Source organism: Calliphora vicina, chromosome 3, assembly GCF_958450345.1.
Source record: "Calliphora vicina chromosome 3, idCalVici1.1, whole genome shotgun sequence".
Taxonomy (NCBI): Eukaryota; Metazoa; Arthropoda; class Insecta; order Diptera; family Calliphoridae; genus Calliphora; species Calliphora vicina.
This window is the reverse complement of record NC_088782.1, coordinates 12469782-12495057: the sequence shown is the minus strand read 5'-3', so window position 1 is coordinate 12495057 and position 25276 is coordinate 12469782. Positions and strand designations below refer to the sequence as shown.

Genomic DNA, 25276 nt, shown 5'->3' with positions numbered 1-25276 from the left:
ATGAGAGAGTAATCGGAATACGTTGAAATTTATACAGTAGATAGATATTGATGTTGTTAGTTGATTTCTTGAAAAAAGTGAAATTTTCAAAATTTTGAGTTAATACCCTCTTGTCGATTAAGTGCGATATGTATGTATGTACTTTTGCAACAAATTTCAATTTAAAAAAAAATATTATTTTCCTTCGTTTTTTTTTGTTATCGACACTTGTTTGTTTTTGTTTTATAGTTTGCAGCAGATATCGAGTTTTAAACTTTCCATCTTTATAACTAAATAATAATAGCAGTATTTAGCCGCCGCTTCCTTATCTCCTAAATGCCCTTATTAAAACTTAAGGCCGCTCGCAACTTGTTGCGTATGCGTGGTGAGGTCCAACGTGAGCCGCTTGAAGAGCCACTACCGCTGCCACTGTTGCGTAGATCATTGGGCGATACACCCTCATCCACATCATCGGCTTCGGTTTTAATTTCCATTTTTTGCACAATTAAACGTAGTAATTGATGCTGTTGTTCCAAAATGCGATTAATGTCGCGCAATTTACGTTTGTGCTTCTCCAATTCGGTGTTGATGAAGTCATCGTTATTCTCGAACTGCAAAACATCCATGGAGGCTAAGGGAGTTAAGGAAAATAATAATGGTTTTATTTAATTAAAGTAAAGTAAGTTAAAATTCACGGCACTTATTTGCATTTGACAATTTATTTCTAAATGTCATGGACATGTCAAACAACTTTATGTTAAATGTTATCGTTAAATTGTTTGACATGCTTGACCCAAGCTTTATTTTAATTGTCAGTTACAAAATGTGTTCTTATGTATTCGCAAAACTTACTATCCTCGGTAAAGGGATTTGAAAACCATTTTCTTAATATAAAATCAAAGAAGCCCAATTTGCACTTGGTTTCATTGGGATACTCAATCAATTCCATTTTATCAATTTTTTGCAACCACATTTGGGGTAATTTTCTTTCCAATTCAGTATGTAAAACCACCTAGAATGATTTAACAAATTCAGCAAAATTTTCTCAATATCTATAATCGATCTATAATCAATGAAATTGATATATGTATGTAGTTTAATTTACCTGCATGGCCAATCTTTTTAACTGGGCATTACGCCGTACAGATTCAATATCACCAACCGCCAAACCGATGAGTAGATTCATGAGCAAAATCGGCATTAAAATCATAAAGACACCTTTAAATTAAAGACATGTTATTAATAAATTTTTCATAAAAGGAAAAATAAAAAGAAAACTTACTTAATATTAAGAATGATGTTATGGGAACCTTCAATTGATTATTATAGTATGTATTGACATAAGTACCCACAAAATCCAATTCACCCAACATCATTGAGAAGGTCCTCAACAAAGACATGGGTATATTTGAAAAGCTCAAGTGATTTGGTTGGGGATCTAAGATCTGTTTATAAAAGCAAAAATAAGTGTTAATAAAGGATTGAGTTATTAGTTCCTGTATGTAGAAAGGAATGATCTAGAAAACATGATCTAGTATAAGCAATTTAGCAAGAACTCTTCGTTCGACATACAGGAATATGCTCTAATGCAACTGCAATGTGAAGCTTTTTAAATTTATCAATAAAATTACCTTTGATAGGAGTATATAAAATGCCAAACCAAATGCAATTATCAGTATTGAGAATACTAGCAGCACTTTGATCAATGTTTGTAGAATTTCCAAAAACATGACCACGTAAATTCCAACCTGTGGGAATGAATACAAAGTTTAAATCTAGATATACATACAGTGGTGGCCAGGAATTTAAGACAAAAATTGTTTGCTAAATTTCACATGATTGTCAATTATTTTTTCAAATATTTCCACAAATATGTATGCATGAGGACTATTTTAACACACAAGTGTGTTTTATTCGACTGTGTCAATTCATACATATTCACCACGAACACATAAAATTGTTCTACAACTTGACCAAAAAAATTTTTTTTTAAACAAACATATTTTCTCACATTTATATCATTATATTTTTAGTATTATATAATATTCGGACCAAATTTGGTATTTTTAGTTCCATTAGTTTCGGTCATATCATGTTATTAACAGCGGATGTTCGCTGAGGTGGGTCAACGTATTTCCACATATCTTTGTCCATATATGTTTCACCGATTTTTTCAAACATTTTTCAGAAACTAGAAACATTAATAATAAATTTCATACCCTTAGAGGTCCTTTTATTTTGGCTCTATCGCATTTAAAATTCAGTTGATGAAAAAAATTCAAGTTATTTGTCTTAAATTGGTGGCCACCACTGTATATGTATATAAGAGTAACGTTAATGGATGACTGACTCCTCATAGCCTAGCCTAAAGCTACAGACATACAATTTGGACTGTAGGTTCCCCTCATACCGTATAATTCTAATAAGGTGAAATTTTTGGAAATTCGAATTTTTAAGGGATAAAAACGGTTTAAATTTTATTTTTTTGAAATTCGAATCCTTTAGGGGAGAAAACGGACAAAAACGTGTACCTTTTAAACCAATAAACATATTCATAAATTTTAAATCATATTTATTACTTATCAAACAATTGAATCCTATAGTTAAATTATTTGGAACTAGAGTGTGAAGATGTAGATTGGGTCAAATCCGGGTAAACGTTTGGTACTTTTTGAAAACATTTCTTTCATAAGCACTTGCTCACAGATTTTGTTACGTTTGAGACATATCTTTGTCACAAAAATGTTGCCAAAATGGAGTAGTTTAAAATTTCAAACTTGATGGGCCTTCAAATTGGTACTTTTTCTTATATTGGTACCTTTTTAATATATTAAATTACACTGTGTGTAATTTTTTAAGCCATGGAAATATAAACATATACGTACAGCAGTACGTACAAAGTTATGCACTTTTTTTATGGGCCCTCAAAGATTTCGGGCCTCGGTGTAATTTTTGCAAAAAGTTTATAATTTTCTCATGTTCATATCTTGCAACCAGTTGGGAATTTTGATTTACTCTCTGAGGCAAAGTTGAAGCCCTTGTCATAAAGAAATTGTGAACATATAAAATCAAAAAAAAAAATCATTTTCAAGATCAAAATCGCAAAAAACTTTAAAAAATTCGAAATAAATTTTTTTAAAGCTGCCTAAAAGTATGCACTAGTTTATAAAAATTTAGTAGTTTATGGCCCAAAACATAGAATAAACGCATAGAACGGAAGGAGAGAGTAAAATATTACTGTCTTTTCACACATACGGGTGATACAAAAACAAAATACATGCAATACATTCTCATGAATTAGGTTTCTGACAACCGACTTAGGTTTTTGGCTCTCAGTTACCTATCTAGTTGTTGTCTATGGCCCAAAACACTTAATTCCTTTAGTTTTTTCTTACTAACTTATATTGACATACCTAAACGGGGGTAAGAATCTTTCCTAGGAAGTTCATATGTTCTAGAAAGTTGTTTATTGAGATCTTAGGTACATTTTAGTAGTTGATTGTTTCCTTGAAATTTGAACGGTTTGCTACCTATTTTTTTAAGTTTTTTGAGATTTCAGATTATTCAATAAATTAAACAGTTTTTGAATTACTCCAATATATGTTGTGCAACCTTCTCCATTTTTGAAATAACAGTATATCTCAAAAACACGAGCTAACCTAAAAAACGGTAAGCACCACTGGATTCAGCGTACTCGAATTAGTTTAACACGCTGGGTGCCCTTGACAAAAAAAGTGTCAATTTCGTGCACAGTGTAAGGGTAGCTAGAGTTAGATAATATCATTACAATATAGATGGCAAAAGGTTATATCATGATATATCCTTAAAACCTGCATAAAATTTCGGCTATTAAACAATTTTTTATTTTATTAAAGTAAGTTCGGGTAATGTGGTATAGCTGTTTTTCTCTAAAACTAAGAGCATAGGAGTAGCGGTACCAAGCTTAAGAGTTATGATCTCAGAAAATTCACATTGGGTGAATGTACTTCATTTTTGCAGGTCATGGAAATAGTCAGTTGTAAAAAATCAGCATTATCTTATGGTAGACTTTTTTTTGTGATCTGTTAAAAATTAATTTTTTTCTACAATCACGTGTTTTAAACTGTATTAATTTAATTTTAAAGTCAAATGGGAATATTTTGCTATTGAAGAACATATGTAACAATATAGTATATTTAGTGTATACATATGTTTAATTTTATAATAATTTCATTAAACCACGTGGTCGGCTAATGTGGTATAGCTAAAGAATTTCAAGCAAATAATATGCCAAAGAAATGAGAAGTATGAAAATGGGCAGCGGAAGATTTGAAGAACGCTATCTGAGCTATTAGAAACAACAAATGGAAATTTATTCGCATCAGTCATTCAATGTCTCCTACGAAGCGAAGAATGTATTGAGGAGCTTCTGGTAAGCTTGGTCAGCCGCCAATTTTAACCGCATCCATTAAAGATGATTTAAATAAAACGCAACTCATTTACAAATTAACTATGTATCGGTTATGCGGTTTGGTATACAATATTAAAAGAACATGGTGTACCACATTACCCGCCAATTTTTTCAATGGCTTGTTTATGGGTGTTTTCTCTTCTTCCCAAATTTCTCTGAAACTTGAACTTAAAAGACTTTTTTATTTTCATGGATGTAAACCTAACACTTGTAGTAAAACACCAGCTGAAATCTGTTCCAATCGAATTAAGATTCTAAAAATTATAGTCAAATAAAAAATAGGTATACCACATTACCCGAACTTACTCTACATGGTGTCGAAGGGAATCGGGTCAGCTAGTATAGAATTTAATAAAAATAAATAATTGAATCTTCCAAATAGAGATTATAAATTTTTAACACCATATTTTATCAAGCATTTAGTCAAATCCCAGCTGATTTGTCTTATAAATAGTACTAAGTAGCCTTAAATAGGGGGTTTTGGTATTATTTATAACTTATTGATTTTTACTGCTGACATATGACCATATGTAAGGGGATGTCAAAAGTGTCTTTAGGGTTTTATATAAACACAGATATGAAACTCTTCATTCATTAGAAACCAAAAATATCGATTAAGAATACCAACTAACTCACCTGATCAAATCTCTGCAAAAATAACAACAAACGAAACCATGATAAAAACACCGATATGGATGCTGCCGAATAGTGAACATTCGTAATGCCACCGTCTGCCTTAAACACCGGTATAACCATTATTAAAGTTGATATGTATAAAATCCAAGAAATTAAATTAACAATTTCCAAAATATAATGCAAACGCTGCTGATACATTTGGATCAATTCGCGCAATGAAGTCAGGGTAATATAAACAATAATGGCCACTGCGCAAACCACAATGGCCGTAGACTGTTCAATACGCTCGTAACAATTATTGCTCTCACTGTAGTTTAAGAAACGTATATTAGAGCTTAAAGTACAGTCAATAAAATCGGAACTAAATTTAAAACGATACAAAATAAAATTTATAGCTTCAAAATTAAATTTCATTTGTCATCGCCCAAACTCACCCATTGGTGCTCTTCGTACGATTCTGCACCTTGATGCCATTCATCATAAGCGACGAGTAGATGGTTACAAATAACAGGAATATTGAATAGATTAAAAGATTTGCCAAGTGAAAATATTTTCCATACGAATTCCATTTCATTTGCAAGTATTTCTGACTTAAAGGATGAGCCAATAATTCAACACGACCATGATTAACCATTGTCTGCATTGACAGCCAGGAGGCAAACACAGAAGGTAGAAGCAAAACAAAGAGGAGATGAAAACAAAAGGAATATATTAAATAGTTGATAAATTATAGAGGGGCTAGTTAAAATAATAAAAGACTCTAGTTTAAATTGGCCACAAAGTTGAAAGTTGTAAATTATTGATGCGGCTCATAGGGATGTGACACAGTGGAGCAATAATAAATGTTTATCTAAAGGGTCATTCAACGGAGACTACTCTGCAAGAAGTTATAAATTCACTGGAATTTTATCAATATACAATGGCAGCATTTCTATATATATAGAAGGGACTTTTACAATGTAACAATTAAAATGGATCTAGAAAAGATCATGTTAAAAACTAGAGTTATCACTGCAAGTCTTGAGACCAGCGAGAATTCAAAACAAGTTGTATTATGGAGAATTGTTGTCAACTCGATTCTGATTATGAATGGGAATACGAATTCTTGGTTGTGCGGTTATATTTATTATTGTGGATCAATTGCACAAAATTCGGAGATCTGCTTGCATCGAGAGTGCACTATGCCATGTTTTTTCACCTAAATTCAGTAGATATAATGGCTATATCCAACTGTCTGGAATATGCTTCTGTCGATTTTTATCAAACCTCCAACTACATAACGTCTCTTACGGATTTGGAATGTTATTCCTTCCATACGGCAATGGATATGATGCAAAAGTATACACTGATAGTTCTAAGATGAACAGTGGCTTAGCATCTGATGTGAAATCGGCTTAAAGTTCTCAATAAATCTTCCAGATAAAGCTAGTATATCATTGAGGTAGTTTAAGTTCAACGCGAAAAGCGCTGGCATCTTCTACTTTTACCCCAGTCAGAGATTGCAAGAAAGAATTGTTTAGGCTAACCGGTATGTCTATCTGATTTGGGTCCATTCACACAGAGACTGTGCGGGCGAACAGGCTGACCAGAAAAGAATCTGCTTTAAATGTATCAGACTCAGTATCTGTCGCCACGCCGCTTGGAACTATTAAAGGCGTAATCCTCAGAATGGTGATAATAGAATCATACAAATGTGTACCGGAAAATGTGGTGTATATACGATGTAAAATCCTCTATACATGTCTTAAATTGGAGTCGGAAGGACATTTCCGGGATAATGACAGTGTTTAAGGGCTACTGCGCGTTACGTAGTCCAGTTACTTACAATCGCTGCTTCCGGGACCGCCAAAAAGAGGAAACTGTTTTCTTCTTTAACTTTCGGTAACCTGACTGCTACATGTTAAATCTTGTACTCATTTCCCTAGCATCTGATCTTGATATATTTCATCGATCTCATTGAGAGGTGTGGTATTGTCATAACGGAATCATTTCAATTTCGCGTATATTTTTTACTTTTTCGAATGACAAATTGTGGACGCTTCCTTCACGAATATGTTGACTCAATATGGATAATTTACGATCACGATGCATCTTCATGAGGAGACCAAGATGCAAGACATTTGCTGATAACTAGGTATTTATCTAAGATCCTCATTTATATTCAGGATATGATCTTATTAGTTAAGCAAATAGTTGCCGTTAATTTAATTGGTTTTCCTGTTTGTCTTTAGTGTCCTCAAGATACAGTGCCATTAAATCACTGTCACATTAATTCCACTACTTTGTGGCCCGAATAAATATAGATAAGAGCTACTTTTATCTTGCTTTCTTGGTCAAAAATGTGGCACTAACACAAATAATTAAGACTTCTTACAAACTATCTTCCAAAGAATTTTATATTAGAGACAGGCACGCGGATGCAGTTCAATCAATTGGAAAAAAGGGGAATAAATGAAATTTCGATTAGAGGTGGGATATTTCCTTATTTCACTTCACTGGATAAGCGCTTGATTAAATTCTGTATATTCCCAAATCTAGAAGTCCACTGTGTCCATCTTAATTTAAACTAGAGTTTCTTTTAATATTTATTTATTAAAAATTAACATTCTTAATCACAAACATAAAACAAATAGAAACTAAAAAGTAATGAAAACCAAAATACATAAATAATGTAAATGCGGACATCATTTGAACAGAAAAAAAACATTAAAATTATAAATTAAAATAAAGAAATGATAAACTCTTCTTGACAATTAAAAGGACATCAAACTGACATTTCAACATTCAAATACACACACAAACAAAAAAAAACAGTTATTTACAGACGAGTAAATGACAGAAGCTACTACGAAGAGAAAGCTACAGAGGAATAACAAGGTTACAAACGAAACAAAAAAAACAAAACGTTAACATGGTCAAGACATCACTGAGGGGAATTTCTATATGATATAAAAAAAATTAAATAAAATTATGATGGGATAATGCAGGGACATTTGAAATGACACTTGTTCTTTATTTAATTTTTTTCTGCACACATTAAAATGCTTAACGATTATTTCTTTAAGAACAACAATTTTTTGTTTGCTTTTGATAAAATTTTTATACTTGAACTCACATTAACCACAGCCAATGGTGGTTCCCGCCATGTTGGATCATTGTTTTGTTCGCGTTTCGCTTCAAGTTGTTCGGGCGATAGTTGTAGTGGATAAAATGAATATTTTATCTAAGTAAAGAGCGAAATACAAAAAAATTATGTAGTTTAGGAATTTAACTTAGCAAATTTTTGTTGTTTGTTTTTTTTTTTGTCACGTTTTACAAAGTTGTTTCCATTTATTTTAAATTCGTTATTTGAGTGTTGGTAAAAGTATTACATTTTAATTGTATGTGTTGGAAAGTGTGTGTATGTGTTTGTTTTTCAGGGTACATGTGTGTATGTATGTGTGTGTGTGTGTATGTCTAAATGTACATATAAAAAAAATATTTGGAATTCCTTTGAAGTGTGTATTTATTCGACTGAAAATTGGTTACTAAAGTTGTTATTTCATTAATTGAGTAACACGATTTTAAAGAGAAATGTGTATATTGTCAATCGATTTAATGTTGGTTTAAAGATATGTTTTGAGAGGATAAGTAAAAACTGTACTCACTAGGGTACGGATCTTCAATCATTTATAAAAAAATGATGCGCCTAAAAATAGTTTAATAAAAAACGTTATTAAAGGATGAAAACCACCAAATAAAATGATCTATTTTGTTTTTGTTGTTTTTTGTTTTAGTAACTGATTCGTTTAACAAATCTCTTGCCTAATTTTTTTAGTAAATGCATGAAAATCCACACCCTAGTAATCACTCATATTTCTAATCAGTAGGGGCGGAATTTCATGTATTTATTAAAAAAGTGACTCTCCTAAAATTAGGCAAGATATTTGTTAAACAAAACAGTTGCAAAATAGATCCTTCTGTTTGGTGGTTTTCATCCTTTAGTAATGTTTTTTTATTAAGCTATTTTTAGGCGCATAATATTTTATATGTAAATGCTTATGATCCGCATCCTACTAATCACACATCGACTTTTTTTTAACAACAATCATTAATTCTTAGAAAATAACTATCACTTCCCTACCTTTTTAATACAATGTCCTACTTTTTCATTTAAAATCTTCTGGAGTGAAACGTTTTATGTTTGCTGTCTTACGCAGTATTGTAACTAGGGATGCCAATCCCGAAATCCCGATCCCGAAAATCCCGGGATTTTTCGGGATCGGGATTTCCCGAATCCCGGGATTTGTGAAAAAGAATCCCGGGATTTTTCGGGATTAACAAATCCCGAAATATTATGAGATTTTTGATATTTTAGGAAGATTTTTGAAGCACCCAAAATACTTAGAAAGCTAAATTTCAGCATATTTTTTATAATACTAATCTCGCTTCAAATCCAAACGCAGACAGATTTTTTCATTTGAATCGGAGAGCAGCACGTCTCCCTTGCATTAACAGGCTTTTACACAATTTACACTTTTACGAAATTTATGTTCTAGTTATTTTCTAAAGGGGACTAGGGGCAAATGTAGCCCGATTTCCGCAGTACTTTACAGTATAATTTCAGAGTATTTACAACTTATTTTGTGCAAAATTTTATAAGGATTGCCGCATAATCAAGATATTTATGATTGCTCAAACAGTACTCCGGGGGACAATTGTATGGAGCTAGGGGAAATCATGGACCATTTTATTTTAATTTAACGCATTAGTTTTTGATTTGTTGTTTTTACTTAAATATATTAATGATATAATAGTTTTTATTGTTGAATTTGATGTTTTTGACGTTAACTAAAATCCCGAAGTCCCGAAAAATCCCGAAATCCCGAAAAATCCCGGGATCCCGAAAAATCCCGGGGTCCCGAAAAATCCCGGGATCCCGGGATTTACATTTCTAAAATCTTGAATCCCGGGATTTGTAAAACCCAGTCCCGTTTGGCATCCCTAATTGTAACACTGCAAGCATCTTTTTTTAAAAACTCATATAGATCTATAAATTTGCACCATATTCTCATCACGGTTCATTCCCCAGCAAATATTGGAGCTTACATTTAAGTAGGTTTGGAAGGGAGACCTGCTTACAGAAGGCATAATTTTTATATGGCGATTTCCCACTTGGAAGCATTACTCTGCAATACAACCTGTTTTCTTGTAAGCGACAGGAGTAAGTCCATTAATTATTTAAATATTTCACTTACAACCTGCTTCTCTATAAGGGATATCAGTAAGCTTTTTATTTGTTTTAGCTTACATTAATACAAACATGCTTTATACAGTTTTAACTTATTTGTTGCTTGCTTGGTAAGACTTCTTAGTATGCGTATCAACAGCGCTTATGACCTGTCTTCGCTTCCAAAAATACAAAAACTTTTTATTGGGTCCTTTCATTAGGTGATTCCTATGAGATATCGAAATTTGTTATTCGCCTATCGATTTTTTATTCGGCTTCGCTGGTGTTGCGCTTCCGAAATGACTCTACGCCATAACTCTGACTCACAAATCAGGCTGCATTTGTCTTATTCACATATGACCATGCCCTCCTGTTAAAACCACATATCGTTGGTGTCCATATCAATTCAGGCTAATGTAAGTTGGCAATCATCGACCTATAGCGCTCGTTGTTGATGGTGATGACCTGGCCAACATCGTTATCAAAAAAATATGAACCGATGACGCAGCCAGCCCACAATCTACACAAAACAGTGACTTTTTCGGGATGCATTGGACAATTTTGGATCTCATGGGGATTGGTGTCGTCGCAAATTCGGCAATTTTGTTTGTCGACGTACCCATTCATCCAGAAATGTGCCTGATCGCGTAACATTGGCGAAGCGTCCGGAACGTTGCCCAAACAGAGCACCTATTTTATCATTTGCATGAGTTGTTGCACACTGTATCCGTTTATGATAATTTGGCAAAATAAACTGAATAAATTACAGCCAATTCGACAGATGTAGCTTCCACAATATATCCGCTATCCACTGTCAATGTTTGGAAGTCCCTACTGAAAGACGATCGACTTTTTGGTAGGAAATTTAATTTTCATAAAGCCTACGTCCCCCTCTACCATTCGTTCATAAATCACCCAAAAAAAAAAAATAGAAACGATATTATGGGAAAAATCTCATACGATTTAACTTTGGCGTCTATTATTCATTAAAGTTGCATCTTTTATTATTTACCTTGACATAATATTCCCTGTAATTTAAGTTTTGTTTTTAATTACTTTTTAAATGATCACGATTGAAATTAAACCAGTAATAAACAAAAAGAAACTAATTAACTTAAAGGAATTATAAAATGTAAGAGAAACCAAACAATAAATAGAAATTGTAAAGAATAATGAAATAAATCGTTTGCTGCGTTTGTAATAACGTTGCGTATTCTTACGTTTAAGGCCGGTAATGGAATGGTATGTTGCTGTAGCAGTTCGCCAGTTTTCTCATCAATTTTGGCAAACATAAAAGGACATTGCAGAAAAGAGAATGAATACTTAATCTAAAGGAAGTTTTATAATATTAGAAAAATATTTGGTTTTAGAACTTGTTCATTCGGTAGAAAAATATATTACAAAATTAGACCTCATCATATAGTTTCCAAAATTATAGAGTAAATAAGTAAAATATTGTAGTAAACGTTAACTAACAGTGAAAGCCTTTGCAAGACAAATTTAAATAATAAAAAAAGATTATTAATTTTAACAAGAAAATATTGTTCATAAAAATAGTAAAGCATATGCTAACTAACCACTTAAGTTTAAAGTTTATCATACTTTTAGGAGGTTTTAAATCCTATCTTCTTGTTTAGCAAACTTTTAGTAAATTATAAAATATGGCTTAAAAAATTATCTTAAAGTAAAGGCTTTCACTGTTTGTATTTAAAGAAAAATGTGAAATTTATATTTGTTTTTGGTTTAGCTAAAACCAATAAGAATTTGGTTTGTCAAGTATATATTTTACGGGTTATGTACAAGGATGTGTGTAAAAAGTGTTTGTATTGCCGGGTCTTTATTGTTGTGTCTGCAGTTATAATTTGTTTTTATGTAATTGTGTATGTTTGTTTTGTTTTTATTTTGCATCACTTTTTTTTTTAGCACACACACAAGTTATACATACATAAAAACTTTTTGAATCTTTTTTACAATTCGCCTTTGTAATACATTTATCCTGAACCGCTTCAAAAACCTTTGGCATTGAGGCAATCAAGGCCAATGTCACACAAGGATGTTTGTCGGATTTCAACGCCATGACTTCATTAGCTCTTTCCTCGTGTGTTACCATGGCTAAAGCAGCTTCAGGATATTTATAGTAAATGGCATAATCAATTGCACTAAGATCCATGCGATTATATACTAATTTACAGTCCATGGATAGTAAGACAGATATCGCATGTGGTTTATTTTCCATGGTGGCCAAATGTAGGGCGGTGTTCTGAAAGAAGAGTAATTGTAAAGGAAGATTAGTTAGAGTGCTATGTGATGCTGTCGGAACCTTATAAACCCTTTACGATTTACTGGGACCAAACAGAATTAAAAAAACCCCAAATCATTTTCTTAATTAAAAACAAGTAAGAAAGCCTTTTTCGGCAATGCCGAATCTTATATACCCTTCACCAATTCAATATTTAAAATAAAAATTTTAAATATTTTGAGGTAAACAAGCATTTAAACATATTTTTTTGTTTTTCAATATTTAAAAAAAAAAAAATTAAAATTTGTTTCCCAAAATTTTTGTTAATTTAAAAAAAAACATTTTGAAATTTATTAGTGAAAAAAAATATGAAAAAAATATTTTCCCCGATTTTGACCCATTGTAGGTTCAACTTACTATAGCATTATATACATCGTTGAATTGGACTTTGAAATATCTATCATTAGATATCCATATTGTCTCTATTAATGACTTAGTAATCCAGATATAAATACAAAATAGGACAAAAATCGAGGTTGTCCCAATTTTTTCCTTATATCTCAGCCATTTATGGGCCGATTTTCTCGATTTATATAGCAACCGAGCCGGGATAATTTCCGATATATTGACTTATCAATCATGTTTGTAAGTTATTTGGGGGCTACGGACAGCAGTCCGTATATGATTATATTTCCATGGCTCATATCTTGCAAACAGCACGGAATTTTGATTTAATCTCTGAAGCAAAGTTGTAGCCCTTGTCATAATATGTGAATATATAATATGTGAATATATAAAATATGTGAATATATAAAATCAAAAAAACTTCATCTTCTAGATCAAAATCGCAAAAAACATTTGAAATAAATGTAGAAATAAATTTTTTAAAGCTGCCTAAAAGTATGCTTTAGTTTATTATAATTTAATAGTTTATGGCCCAAAACACTTAATTCCTTTAGTTTTTTCTTACTAACTTATATTGACCTACCTAAACGGTGTTAAGAATCATTCCTAGGAAGTTCATATCTTCTAGAAAGTTGTTTATTGAGATCTTAGGTACATTTTTGTAGTTGATTGTTTTCTTGAATTTTGAACGGTTTGCTATCTATGTACCTGAACAGGGGAAAAAGGTAAAAAAATCGAATTTTTTTAAGTTTTTTGCGGTTTTGATCTTGAAGTTGACGTTATTTTGATTTTATATCAATTTTTGTTCTTTATGACAAGGGCTAGAACTTTGCCTCAGAGAGTAAATGAAAATTCCAAACTGTTTGCAAGATATGAGCCTGAGAAAATGATCACTTTTTTGCAAAAATGACACAGTGGCCCAAAAAAAGTGCATGACTTTGGGCAAAACTGGGAGACATGGGTATTTTTTTTTGGTCTTTTATCAGGAAGTGGTGTCCGTATATGGTTATTTCGTGTTGCATTGTGTTATCTTCAGACACATTTTAACAAAGGCTGAGAATAGATGGCGCAACTTAGATATATGTATGTAGGGTGACTTAATGACCTACTGAGATATCTCACAGCTACAGGTTGGGTCTAATAACTTCGACATTTTAGCATACATAACGATGTAAATGACACTGAATTTGACGAGCGGTGTCGAATCTACTTGACTGTTCGTGTGCGCAGGGGACTACCACGTTAACCAATGAACCAACAAAATTATAGGTATTTCAAAGAGATTGAAAATATATTGAATAAATCGTATCTGGAACATTATAGATAGCGGTGTCGATGTAGCTATATCCACCTGTCTGTTTAAATCATCATTCCGAAACCCTCAAATAATATACAAATATGATTGTTACATAAATATATCATTGTCCTGGTTGATTTGTTATCGGGAAAAACTGCATATAAAGATATAATGCAAAAACCAAGCCTACCTCGATTAATTGACCTATATTTGGATTACTTAGTAATTTACATAGACAATAGTCTATCAAATGAAAGATCTTTCCAATTTCGGAAACTTTTTGCACTTTCACTTGTTCCTAATTAAGTGAAGGGTACATCCAATTATAGCACTCTAACTTTTTAATCTTTGTTGGAATTGTTATATAAAACTCTTACCCCATCCTTATCGACTTGATCCAACAAATGTGAATGCACTGAATGCAACAATTCGATGGTCTCCGTATAGCCTGACATGGCGGCCAACTGCAAAGGATTTCTACCATTGTGATCACGATGCAATAGAGCACCACGATTCAAGAGTAACTGCACCACTCTAGTATGACCCTGCTGAGAGGCTATATGCAATGGTGTCAAACCTTCACCATCACTTTCGTTGATTATGAAAGAACCCTTTTCCGAGTCCAACAATTGTTTCACCGTATTATAGCGGCCATAACGTGCGGCAAAATGTAATGGACTTTCGTTATTGTTATTTTTCAAATTAATACAGGCGCCCAGTTGTATAAGATTCTCCAATGAACGTATATGACCATCACGGCTGGCATAGTGCAACGGTGAGCAGCCGGTATTATCCTTCTCATTGAGTAGCTGTTCCAATTGTTCCTTGGACTGTGTCTTGCTGACTTCTTCGGCAAACTCCTGCAAACGACCACCATTCATTATGACCAAATGTAAAACGTTGCGCGAACAGCCATCTTTAATGCTTATATTGGCGCCTAGACGTATAAGTAAATGTACGGTTTTCCAGCCGGAGCGAGAAGCTGCCAACAGTAGTGGTGATCGATGTTCCTTGTCTAAGGCATTAATGTCGGCCCCCTCCTTGACCAGAAATTCCACTATATCGGGATGATCGAACATGGAGGCACAGTGTAGGGGAGTCATTTTTTGAACATCCGTACAGCTTAGGCAGATTTTCTTTTCCTGAGGTTGCATGGCAAACATAAGTTTGACAATTTCTATGGCACCCTGTTGTAAATGAATTTAAAGAGAAAATAAAAATCCGGTTAAATATATTTTCCAATTTAAATGGTTGTTGTGTGAAAGTGTGTATGAATTACCACACATGAAATGCACGTACAATAACAAAAAAATAAAAATGTCAGTAATCTTGATTGTCAATTCTTGCGGCAACAATACAGCCATTAATCTCTGGAGTTGTAATAAAATGGACACTGGCCAATACTATACATTTTACATTCAAGAACTTACATACATTTCATGTATTCAAAAAAAACATTGCAGACCAAACAGTTTTTTAAAGAATAAATCATATTGGTCATAAGTTCGATAATCCTTTGCAAATAATACTATTTCTCAAAATGTGATTTCAGCGATGAACTTTTTGGGGTCAAATGTCTTTCTACCTTAATTAAATCTCATTCAATTATCAATTCTTAATCAATTATCAATAAATTCTTAGGAGAATTTTGAAAGCTTCTGAACTCATATTCTTAATTTAAAATTAAATTTCATTCCTCATTGAGAGTCATCATCAGGGCACTTTAAATTTTTCAAAATTTTTCAGATGTATACAATACGAATTTAAACTAAACACTTTAAAATTAGTGATTCTGCATTAAAATCACAATCAGAAAATTAGTTTTATGCAACATTACAATACATTTACTATATATTGCAATATTTGTGCCGATCACTGCTCTATCTATATTCTATAAATCAGCGATGTACACCCGGTATTCTAATTCATTGAAATATATGTATAGAAACATTTTATAAAATCATCTCTTATATTTACATGTATATGGGCAATTCCATGTCATAGTACGTGACATTTAGACGCCTATAGAGTGGAATACATTTTTCAAAATTAAAAGTATCTGAAGAATAATTTGATCTTTATGTTCCATTAAGAAATATTGTTGTCCAAAAAATCGAGCGAAATAAGGTTATATCGTACGTGACATAAAACGGAAGTAATTTTGAGGTACATGTAGAAATATGCGAAAATTTGCGAATCGTGAGAGGCGTAATGTTTTCTTTTTATTTCTTATACTAAACAAAATATTTGTCCTTTACAATCCGTCATATTTAAACAAAAACATGATGATTTTATAATAAATAAAATTTAATATCGTTCGTGACAGATTTTTCTCTTATAGTAAAACAATATGTATGTATACTGTGCCGAATCTTATATACCCTTCACCAAATTATACTTTAAAATAATTTTTTTAAAATATTTTTAGGTAAACAAAATTAAATTTTTTTTAATTGTTTTCTCAAAATTTTTTTTTTGAAATTGTTTTTTAATTTTTTTTCAAAATTTTTAAAAATTTTTTTTTTTTAGTTTTTAATTTTTTTTTTAAAATGTATGACAAAAAAATTTTTTTATAAATAAAAAATTCAGGTTAAAAATTATTTTTCCCGATTTTGACCCATTGTAGGTCCAACTTAGCCTTATCTACATCGTTGCAATGGACTTTGAAATATCTATCATTAGATATCCATATTGTCTATATTAATGACTTATGCCCGTAATTTCAACAAATAGATATCTATCAGTGCTTAGTTACTTATGGAGTAAAAATATTTGGTAATTTTTACCCGTAGATATTGATTTGAAGTTAATGTCAAGTTACATATTAGGTAAATTTACCTGCTGGTTATTTTACACAGTGGATATCTATTTGTTGAAGTTACGGGCATTAGTAATCCAGATATAGATCAAAAATAGGTCAAAAATCGAGGTTGTCCCGGTTTTTTGCTCATATCTCCGCTATTTATGGACCGATTTTGCTGATTTTAAATAGCAAACTTCTCGAAAGCATGTATGACAGAATTATTGAAGATTTGGATCCCGAAGATATCTGGGGTCTTCAGAAAATTGATTTCAACAGACAGACGGACAGACAGACGGACATGGCTTAATCGACTTCGCTATCTATAAGGATCCAGAATATATATAATTTATAGGGTCGGAAATGAAAAATGTAGAAATTACAAACGGAATGACAAACTTATATATACCCTTCTCACGAAGGTGAAGGGTATAAAAATAAATAGAAAATATTTATTCGGTATCAATAAACAATATGATAATAGCAAAACAACAATTAGAGTCAAATTCATTTCATACTAAATGCTAAGTGGGAGCTTAGCCAATTAAAATAAAATTTTGTATTCCCAAAAATAAATTTTAATAATATGATTACTTTGGATCAAAATATGCTTAATTTGGGACATATTATCATTGCTTTTTATCATAATATGGTTACTTTAGAACATATTATGAATATCATAATATGATATTTTATGATACTAATAATGATCATAATATGTTTGAACTGCAATCATAAAATCATAATATTTTGCTCTTAGATTATGTTTACCACAACCATTATTTTTCTCTGCGTGTTTGAGTCATACACTCAATATATTCTGGATCGTTATAGATAGTAGAATTTGTATAGCCATGTCCACCTGCCTGTTGAAGCCAGGTTACTTAGTTCCGAAGTAACCAAATAACTTACAAATGTGATAGATTCTTGAATATATTGGTTATAATCCAATAGATTCGTCCTTCAACAAGTTTAGATATAAGCAAAAAACCACGGCTACCTCGATTTGTCGATTTTTTTCACCAAAAACTTTTTTTACCAAGATTAGTAACAGAGCTACAGTGTCTGAAAGGTTTCATTTAACCCCCATTTGTGATAGTAATGAATAAAAAAACAAAAAATTAAAGTGACTACTGAATTGCCTTCACACTTCATTACCTGGGATGTATAAAGTAACCAATTGACTTTTGATTGCAATATTTTTTCACCAATATTTTTTTAAATAAAATTTTTTCCACCTTACTTTGTGTTTGGTGAAGAAGTGAAGATAAGATTCGTCGAATAAAGCACTTTTACCTGTTGTGTATTAATTTGTTGATGATGATTTTACTAAAAACTACAATTTTGTGAAAATGAGCGAATTCACTTAATTGTGAATAAATTTGAAAAGAATCCATCAATATTTATGATCAATATCTCATTTTGTTCCTATTACATGTGGCTTTTCGATAAAGCAATATATCTGAAAAATTTCGGACGTTTTCGATTGTTCATGATTTTTTAAAACAAAAAAGTTTGCTATTTTCACGTCAAAAATATATATTTTTTGCTTCAATTTGTTCTTATAACTCCGAAACTACTGAGCCGATTGAAACGGAATATATAAACGGATTAAAGGTTATGTAAATCTTAACTTTTAAGTTTAAGTTGATTTTAATAACATCGGACGAACCATTTTTGAGTTATCATTAATTATGTGGAGAAAGGTCTAAAAAAAATTATAATTTTACTTAAAAATTAAAAAAAAACTCTCCATAGAATTTAAAATTTGGACCATATTTGTACTACAGGAACCGCAATACATAAAAGTTGTGTAGTAGTTTAAAAATTTCGATTTCGATTAAATTTTTTCGATTTTGTTGAATTGTGTTTTCTATGGAAATACCCGTTTGTTTGTTTCAAGTAACTTTTTATATTACCCTCATATGTATAACTGCATGTATGCATATGTTTTTTTTACAAGCTTTTTATTCCCATGAAACCCCTAAAGGAATTACAGTTTTTTTTAAACGATTGTTAAGTAATTTTGAAATTTACCAAAAAATTTTGCTTAATTGCAGCAGAGATTGGATTATGAAATAACAAACCAACATTGTGGCAAATCAACTATATAAACTTTGTCGGTTATTTCTTAATTGTAATGATGTTTTAGAAAATTCATGTTTACTAAACTAGAAACGGAAATGCATGCAACAAGATATTTCCAAGACTAATACATTTTTATCTCTAAAGAATACATAAACAAGGACATGCATGCATGCATGTATTTGTTTATGGATGCGTGTGCCGGTAAATGTATGTAAGTGTAGGACGAGTGCACGATTCTGTTAAAATTCAACTGTGCACTGCACATTGTGCAGTCATTCAACAAAATGCCATCCATTCTTCTTGACAATAAACTTGATTAGTATTTGTATAGGTATGCCATTATTCTCGTATGTATTTTATTGTGTATGTCTGGCGTTATCTTCAAATATCATATAAATTACAAACTTTTTACATACACTCATAGATTCGTGTACAGACATGTTCATAAATATGTATTTATATTCTTAATAGGAGAATGACAAATGTCTGGAAGGTTTTATTTATGAGTGTCAGCAGGAGTAAAGCATCATTGGAGTTTTGCTGATAAATGAACAAAGTCAAAATATCCTACAATAATAATTTAAGCTCTAGAAATTATTAAAAATACATACATATTCCCAAGAACATATCACTAAATTTGTGCAATTGTGGCAAAATCTTTATAATTTACCAGTAAATTAATTTTTTTTTTAATCCCAATTTGTGACAAGTATTATAATAGCCAAACGACTTCGTTTGGATTAGTACCGCGACCTGCAACAGTGTCTGAAAGGTTTCAATTAACCTACATTCCGAACGTTATGAATAAAATGGTATTAAAATAAAAAATTAAAGTGACTACATCCTAGATTACTTAGAGACATACTACATTACCTGGGATGTATAAAGTAACCAATTGACTTTTGATTGCTTTAGAAAGAGGACATTCGTGTTAAATGTCCCAAAAATATTGAAATTGGAGTCAACCAAGTAATTGGACATTACTACATACATATACCTATGTATTACCAAGGTCTATTAAAGGTCTGTGCAACTAATCAGCTGATCGTTTTTTGTACCTTTGTGTTTACATACTGTGCTTGTCAAAATGTTTCTTTATGTTGGCTGACGCTGTCAAAGTCTGCCTTTTGTTCTTGTTGCTTTTGGCTTTGTTGTTATATTCGCAACAACAAACTTTAGTGAATTTTACAGCTTGACAACACCTTATTGTGAATTCGCTCAAGAATTTGACAAGCTCAATATAGTTTTACACAAACAAAATGCCTGTTTTTCTTTTTATATTGTTGTAGAGTTGCACATATGGGGAATTTAATTCTAAGTCAGCCAACTTTTGAAATCGATGTCTTCCGATCTGGATGAAATTTGCACCAAGGTTAGTTTTATTGGATTGACACAATTTTTCAACAAGATCGGTGGAGAACTCTTTGAGTTAGATATCCCACTCGCATCCCATTAAGCGATCAAATAGGTCTTAAAGAAAAGACCAAGCTTTCTTTTGAGAAAAAAAATGTTTTAAAAAAGGGCTCATTTTGGAAAAAAAAGTTTGATTTTGCAAAAAAAAAAAAGTCAAAAAGTCTTGAGTTACAAAATATTTTTTTTTTGATAGATATCCCACTCGCATCTCACTAAGCGAGCAAAAAAAAATGTTTAAAAAGGGCCCATTTTGGAAAAAAGTTCAGTTAATCAAAAAGCAAGTAAGAGAGCTGTGCCGAATCTTATATACCCTTCACCAAATTTTACTTAAAAATATTTTTATTTAAACAAAATCAAAATTTTTTTTTTAATGTTTTAAAATTAATTTTTTTTAAAAAATGTTTTTTTTTTTAAATTTCTTTAATTAATTTTTTTGGAAAAAGAATTTATGATAAAAAAAAAAATTTTTGATGAAAAAAAAATTCGGGTTAAAAAATATTTTTTTCCGATTTTGACCCATTGTATGTCCAACTTACTATGGTCTTATATACGTCGTTGCAAAGGTCTTTGAAATATCTATCATTAGATATCCATATTGTCTATATTAATGACTTAGTAATCCAGATATAGGTAATATGTCAAAAATCGAGGTTGTCCTAGTTTTTTCCTTATATCTCAGCCATTTGTGGACCGATTTTCTCGATTTTGATGTATTAATCGTGTATGTAAGTTATTTGGGGGCTTCGGAAAGTTGATTTCAACACACAGACGGACATGGCTATATCGATTCCGCTATCTATAACGATCCAGAATATATATACTTTATGGGGTCGCAAATGAAAAATGTGGAAATTACAAACGGAATGACAAACTTATATATATCCTTGCCACTCATGGTGAAGGGTATAAAAAAGTCAAAAAATGTATGTCTTGAGTTACAAAATATTTATTTTGATAGATATCCTACTCGCAACCGACTAAGCGACCAAAAGGATCTTCAAGGAAAATATCTAAGCTTTCTTTTGAGCTAAAAAGGGCTGATTTTGAAAAAAAGTCAAAAAAGAAAAAATATCAAACTTTTTTTTAATTTTTTTTTTGTTGAAAGATTGAAGAAATAGCTATCTAAACTTTTGCTAAGAACAATAGGTAATAAGTTACATCGATGAGAAAAAACACATGCTTCGCCAAAATGTCAAATTTTGACTCCCTCTAACTCAGAGAGTTCACCACCGATCTTGTAGAAAATTTCCCGATCGCAAGACATCGCTCACTTGACATGAAATCCCCTATATACATAGATGGGCAATTCAACGATAATGACAACCACGACTGAAAAAACAAAAACCCTTGAAACTTTTTTCAAGATGTTTTGAATAGGAGAAAACCCTAAAATGTTAGCATGTAAAAGTATTTAGAGCCTATTACAACATTTTTAGGGCAAAAATAATAGTTTAGTGATTAAATTTTTTAATTTATGTTTTAGATTAAGATTGCGGTGAAAACTAAGCTTCCAATTAGCATAATTTGACTCTAATTGTTCTTTGCTTTTATAAAATTGTTTATTGAAACCGAATATTTATATATTTTCTACACAGAGAAAACAGATTCGTGATAGCAACCGAATATGTTGCCAATCGAATGATTCGGTTGCACACATAGAATTTTTCAGTTCTAACAACAGAAAGTCAGTTGATAAAGAAGAATTTCAGTTGAAGCAACCAAACTTTGTTTACACATTCCAAAATATTGTAGCCACAGCTGTAAAATTCGGTCACTAAGATAGAATCATTCGATTAGCAACAAATTCGGTTGCTGTCACGAATCTGTTTTCTCTGTGTATTAATTTTTTTATACATATATTTACAGAATATATATTGTTTTACTATAAGAGAAAAATGTGTCACGTACGGTATGTCACGTACGATATTAAATTTTATTTATTATAAAATCATCCAAAGATTGTTTTTATTTAAATATGACGGATTGTAAGGAAAAATATTTGGTTTAGTGTAAGAAATTAAAAGAAAACAAAACGCCTCTCACGATTCGCAAATTTTCGCATATATCTACATGTACCACAAAATTACTTTCGTTTTATGTCACCTAGGATATATTCTTATTTCGCTCGATATTTTGGACGACAATGTTTCGAAAGTGGAATATAAAGACGAAATTATTCTTCAGTTACTCTTATTTTTGCAAAATCTATTCCACTCTATAGGCGTACAAATGTAACGTATGATGACATGGAATTGTCCATATGAATGAGCCTAAATTCTCACATTAGATTCTTAATTAAATTTTATATCCTTGTTAACAGTTGGTAAATGCAAAAACAAATATGTTTATATAGATTCTAGGAATTTGGTGAACCAAATATTAAATTTATGGTTCTAAGTATGTATGTAAATAAAACAAACGAATAGCTTTACATGATTATACCTTTATTCCATTCACCTAAAACCCAAAGCTCATACCCTCATAAATAAGTGTCCTTTCCATGAAAATAATATTGATTTGACATCAACAGCAATGATGTGACGTTATTTCCCAAAACATACATTAGAAATAAAATAAAAATTCGGAGAAAATAAAACACTCACCTGTGCACATGCCAGATGTACGGGTGTTGATAAATCATGCTGTTGCTTAGAGATTTTTGCTCCAGATTTAAGACACAATTCCACCGCTTTAATATCGCCACCATGAACGGCTGAATGTAAGGGAACATTACCCTCCGAATCATAAAATGAGATCATTTCTTCGCGTGTACAGTTGCGCTGTTCTCCCCACTAAAGAAGAGTAAAAAGTACATAAAATAAATTTCATATTAAAAGCTCTGTTTTTTATAATAGATAATATTATTTCTAGTCAAAAATATTATTGCGTTTATATTTGGAAATAAAGGAAAAAAAAAACGTTCGAACAATAGTCATATCCTGTCAAATACATAAACATTTTTAAAGAAATTTACACACATATACACAAACATTTATTATGAAAAATACAAAATATTACTACATACATTTAATAAAAAAACTATTTTAAAGCAAACTAGAAACAAATTTAAAATTAGAAATTAATTTTTTTCTAAAAACAAACTTAAGTTCTTAGAGTTAAAAGTATTTTTTATGCTATTTTATAAAAAAATACTAAAGTGTTTGCTTTAAGTTTGATAATATTTTTTTATCCATGTTGTGGCACATTATTATGTACATAGTTTTTTTTTTGGAAAAAATTCACTCAGTTTCCGAGAAGTTTATTTTAAAATAACCCAGCAATATGTTTTACTTAAGCTTTTTTTCACGCACAAAACCTTTATTGTGGTGACCATAATCGAACAGTGTGATATTGTGATTGAATTTTATGGTTTCTGTGGAATTATATTATGGTTCGTAGATGAACATAATATTTCTAATGTGTAGCATAATAAATTATCATAATATAATCCCTGCTATAGTTATTTATTGGTAATCGTAATCATATAATGATTCAACTATTATATCAAAATAGTAGAACAACCATAATATCCCTCAATAAAACAATAGTGTATAAGCATATACAGCATATACATATATTTGTTTACTGTAACCATATATATGGTTGATACAATCATGTGAATCGTAAATTAACCATATTATGGTTACCACAATCATGTAAATGGTTACTGTGACTATAATATAGTTAAAAAACTTGTAACAATATTGAAAGGTTACAGTAACCATGCCCAACTATATTTTTTCTCTGCGTGTACTAACACAAAAATTTTAAACTCAATTATTTCGAAATGAAAAAAAAAATTATTTTTTTTCATTTTTTTAAAAAAAGAACTAAGGTGCCATAAAGTTTGGGTAGATAAGTAAGTCACTAACAGAAGTATTAGCCAAATTTGATCATATTTTAACTGGAGCCCCGAAGGTATGTCACCTCGCACCATCTGATCGACTAGCTCCTAATAATCCTCTTCTTCGCCGGATTCAAGACTTCAGACACTTTCCTATCCGAAGGTATACCTTCGAACAAAATATCTTCAATTTAATGTTCATTTAGTACACGCATCCTTGCAAAATAACATAATATTATGTAGATAGATACTAGGGTATTCAATTAATCGGGTTTCTGGTTTAATCGGTTAATCGAGGTTTAGATTTATTCGGTTAATAATCGGTTAATTTAAAATTATTCGATTAACCGAATAATTTCTATTTTCATTTTAAATTGAAAATACAACAACGAATTTTGTGTACAAAAACATAAAAAACGGCAAATAAGGTATTTGAGATCATTTTTTAAACATATCGCCTATTTCCTGCAACAACGTCATAACTCAAAATCCGTGTTTTTTGAACTGAGTAATACAAAATATGCGCTGTTCTATAATCTTTCATATAGTTTTATCAGTTTTCAAAAAAGTCAATTATTTTTTGTGTGAGAGTGTATATTTGATAAGTAAAAATTTGGGTTAAATACAGATTAGAAAGATATTAACATCTACTATTTATATTTCTGAAATCGCATGATTTGTTGAAAATTTATTTAAGAAATAGTAAAATGTCATAAAACATTCAAAGACGTTTTTCTCGAAACGACTTTTTTGAATTATGACGTTGTTGTAGCAATTGATTGATGTGTGAGTTTTTTAGGGTTTTAGTGAGATCTTCTGAAATAAACTTTTATTAAAAGAATATAATTTAAATAATTTTTGCTTTTGATTTAATAAAACTTTTCTTGGAAAAAAACTCTCTCGCTGATTGTATATG

General features: G+C 31.1%; 1 protein-coding gene across 2 annotated transcripts in view; it reads right to left on the bottom strand.

Annotated features, from left to right (window-relative positions):
- Positions 1–212: 212 nt before the first annotated feature.
- Positions 213–25276, bottom strand: part of TrpA1 (Transient receptor potential cation channel A1) — a 69312-nt gene continuing 44248 nt past the window's right edge. Inside the window, exons 7-17 of one of the 2 annotated variants that reach the window (XM_065505326.1) lie at positions 23120–23308; positions 14593–15402; positions 12220–12534; positions 8181–8288; positions 5509–5702; positions 5066–5465; positions 1611–1727; positions 1262–1424; positions 1085–1197; positions 832–991; positions 213–610 (exon numbers count right to left, since the gene is read on the bottom strand). In XM_065505326.1, coding sequence (XP_065361398.1) covers positions 312–610; positions 832–991; positions 1085–1197; positions 1262–1424; positions 1611–1727; positions 5066–5465; positions 5509–5702; positions 8181–8288; positions 12220–12534; positions 14593–15402; positions 23120–23308 — 2868 coding nt within the window. In that variant the 3' untranslated portion in view covers positions 213–311. Of the gene's footprint in view, positions 611–831; positions 992–1084; positions 1198–1261; positions 1425–1610; positions 1728–5065; positions 5466–5499; positions 5703–8180; positions 8289–12219; positions 12535–14592; positions 15403–23119; positions 23309–25276 lie in introns of both variants that reach the window. The other variant, XM_065505325.1, reaches the window with a different exon arrangement.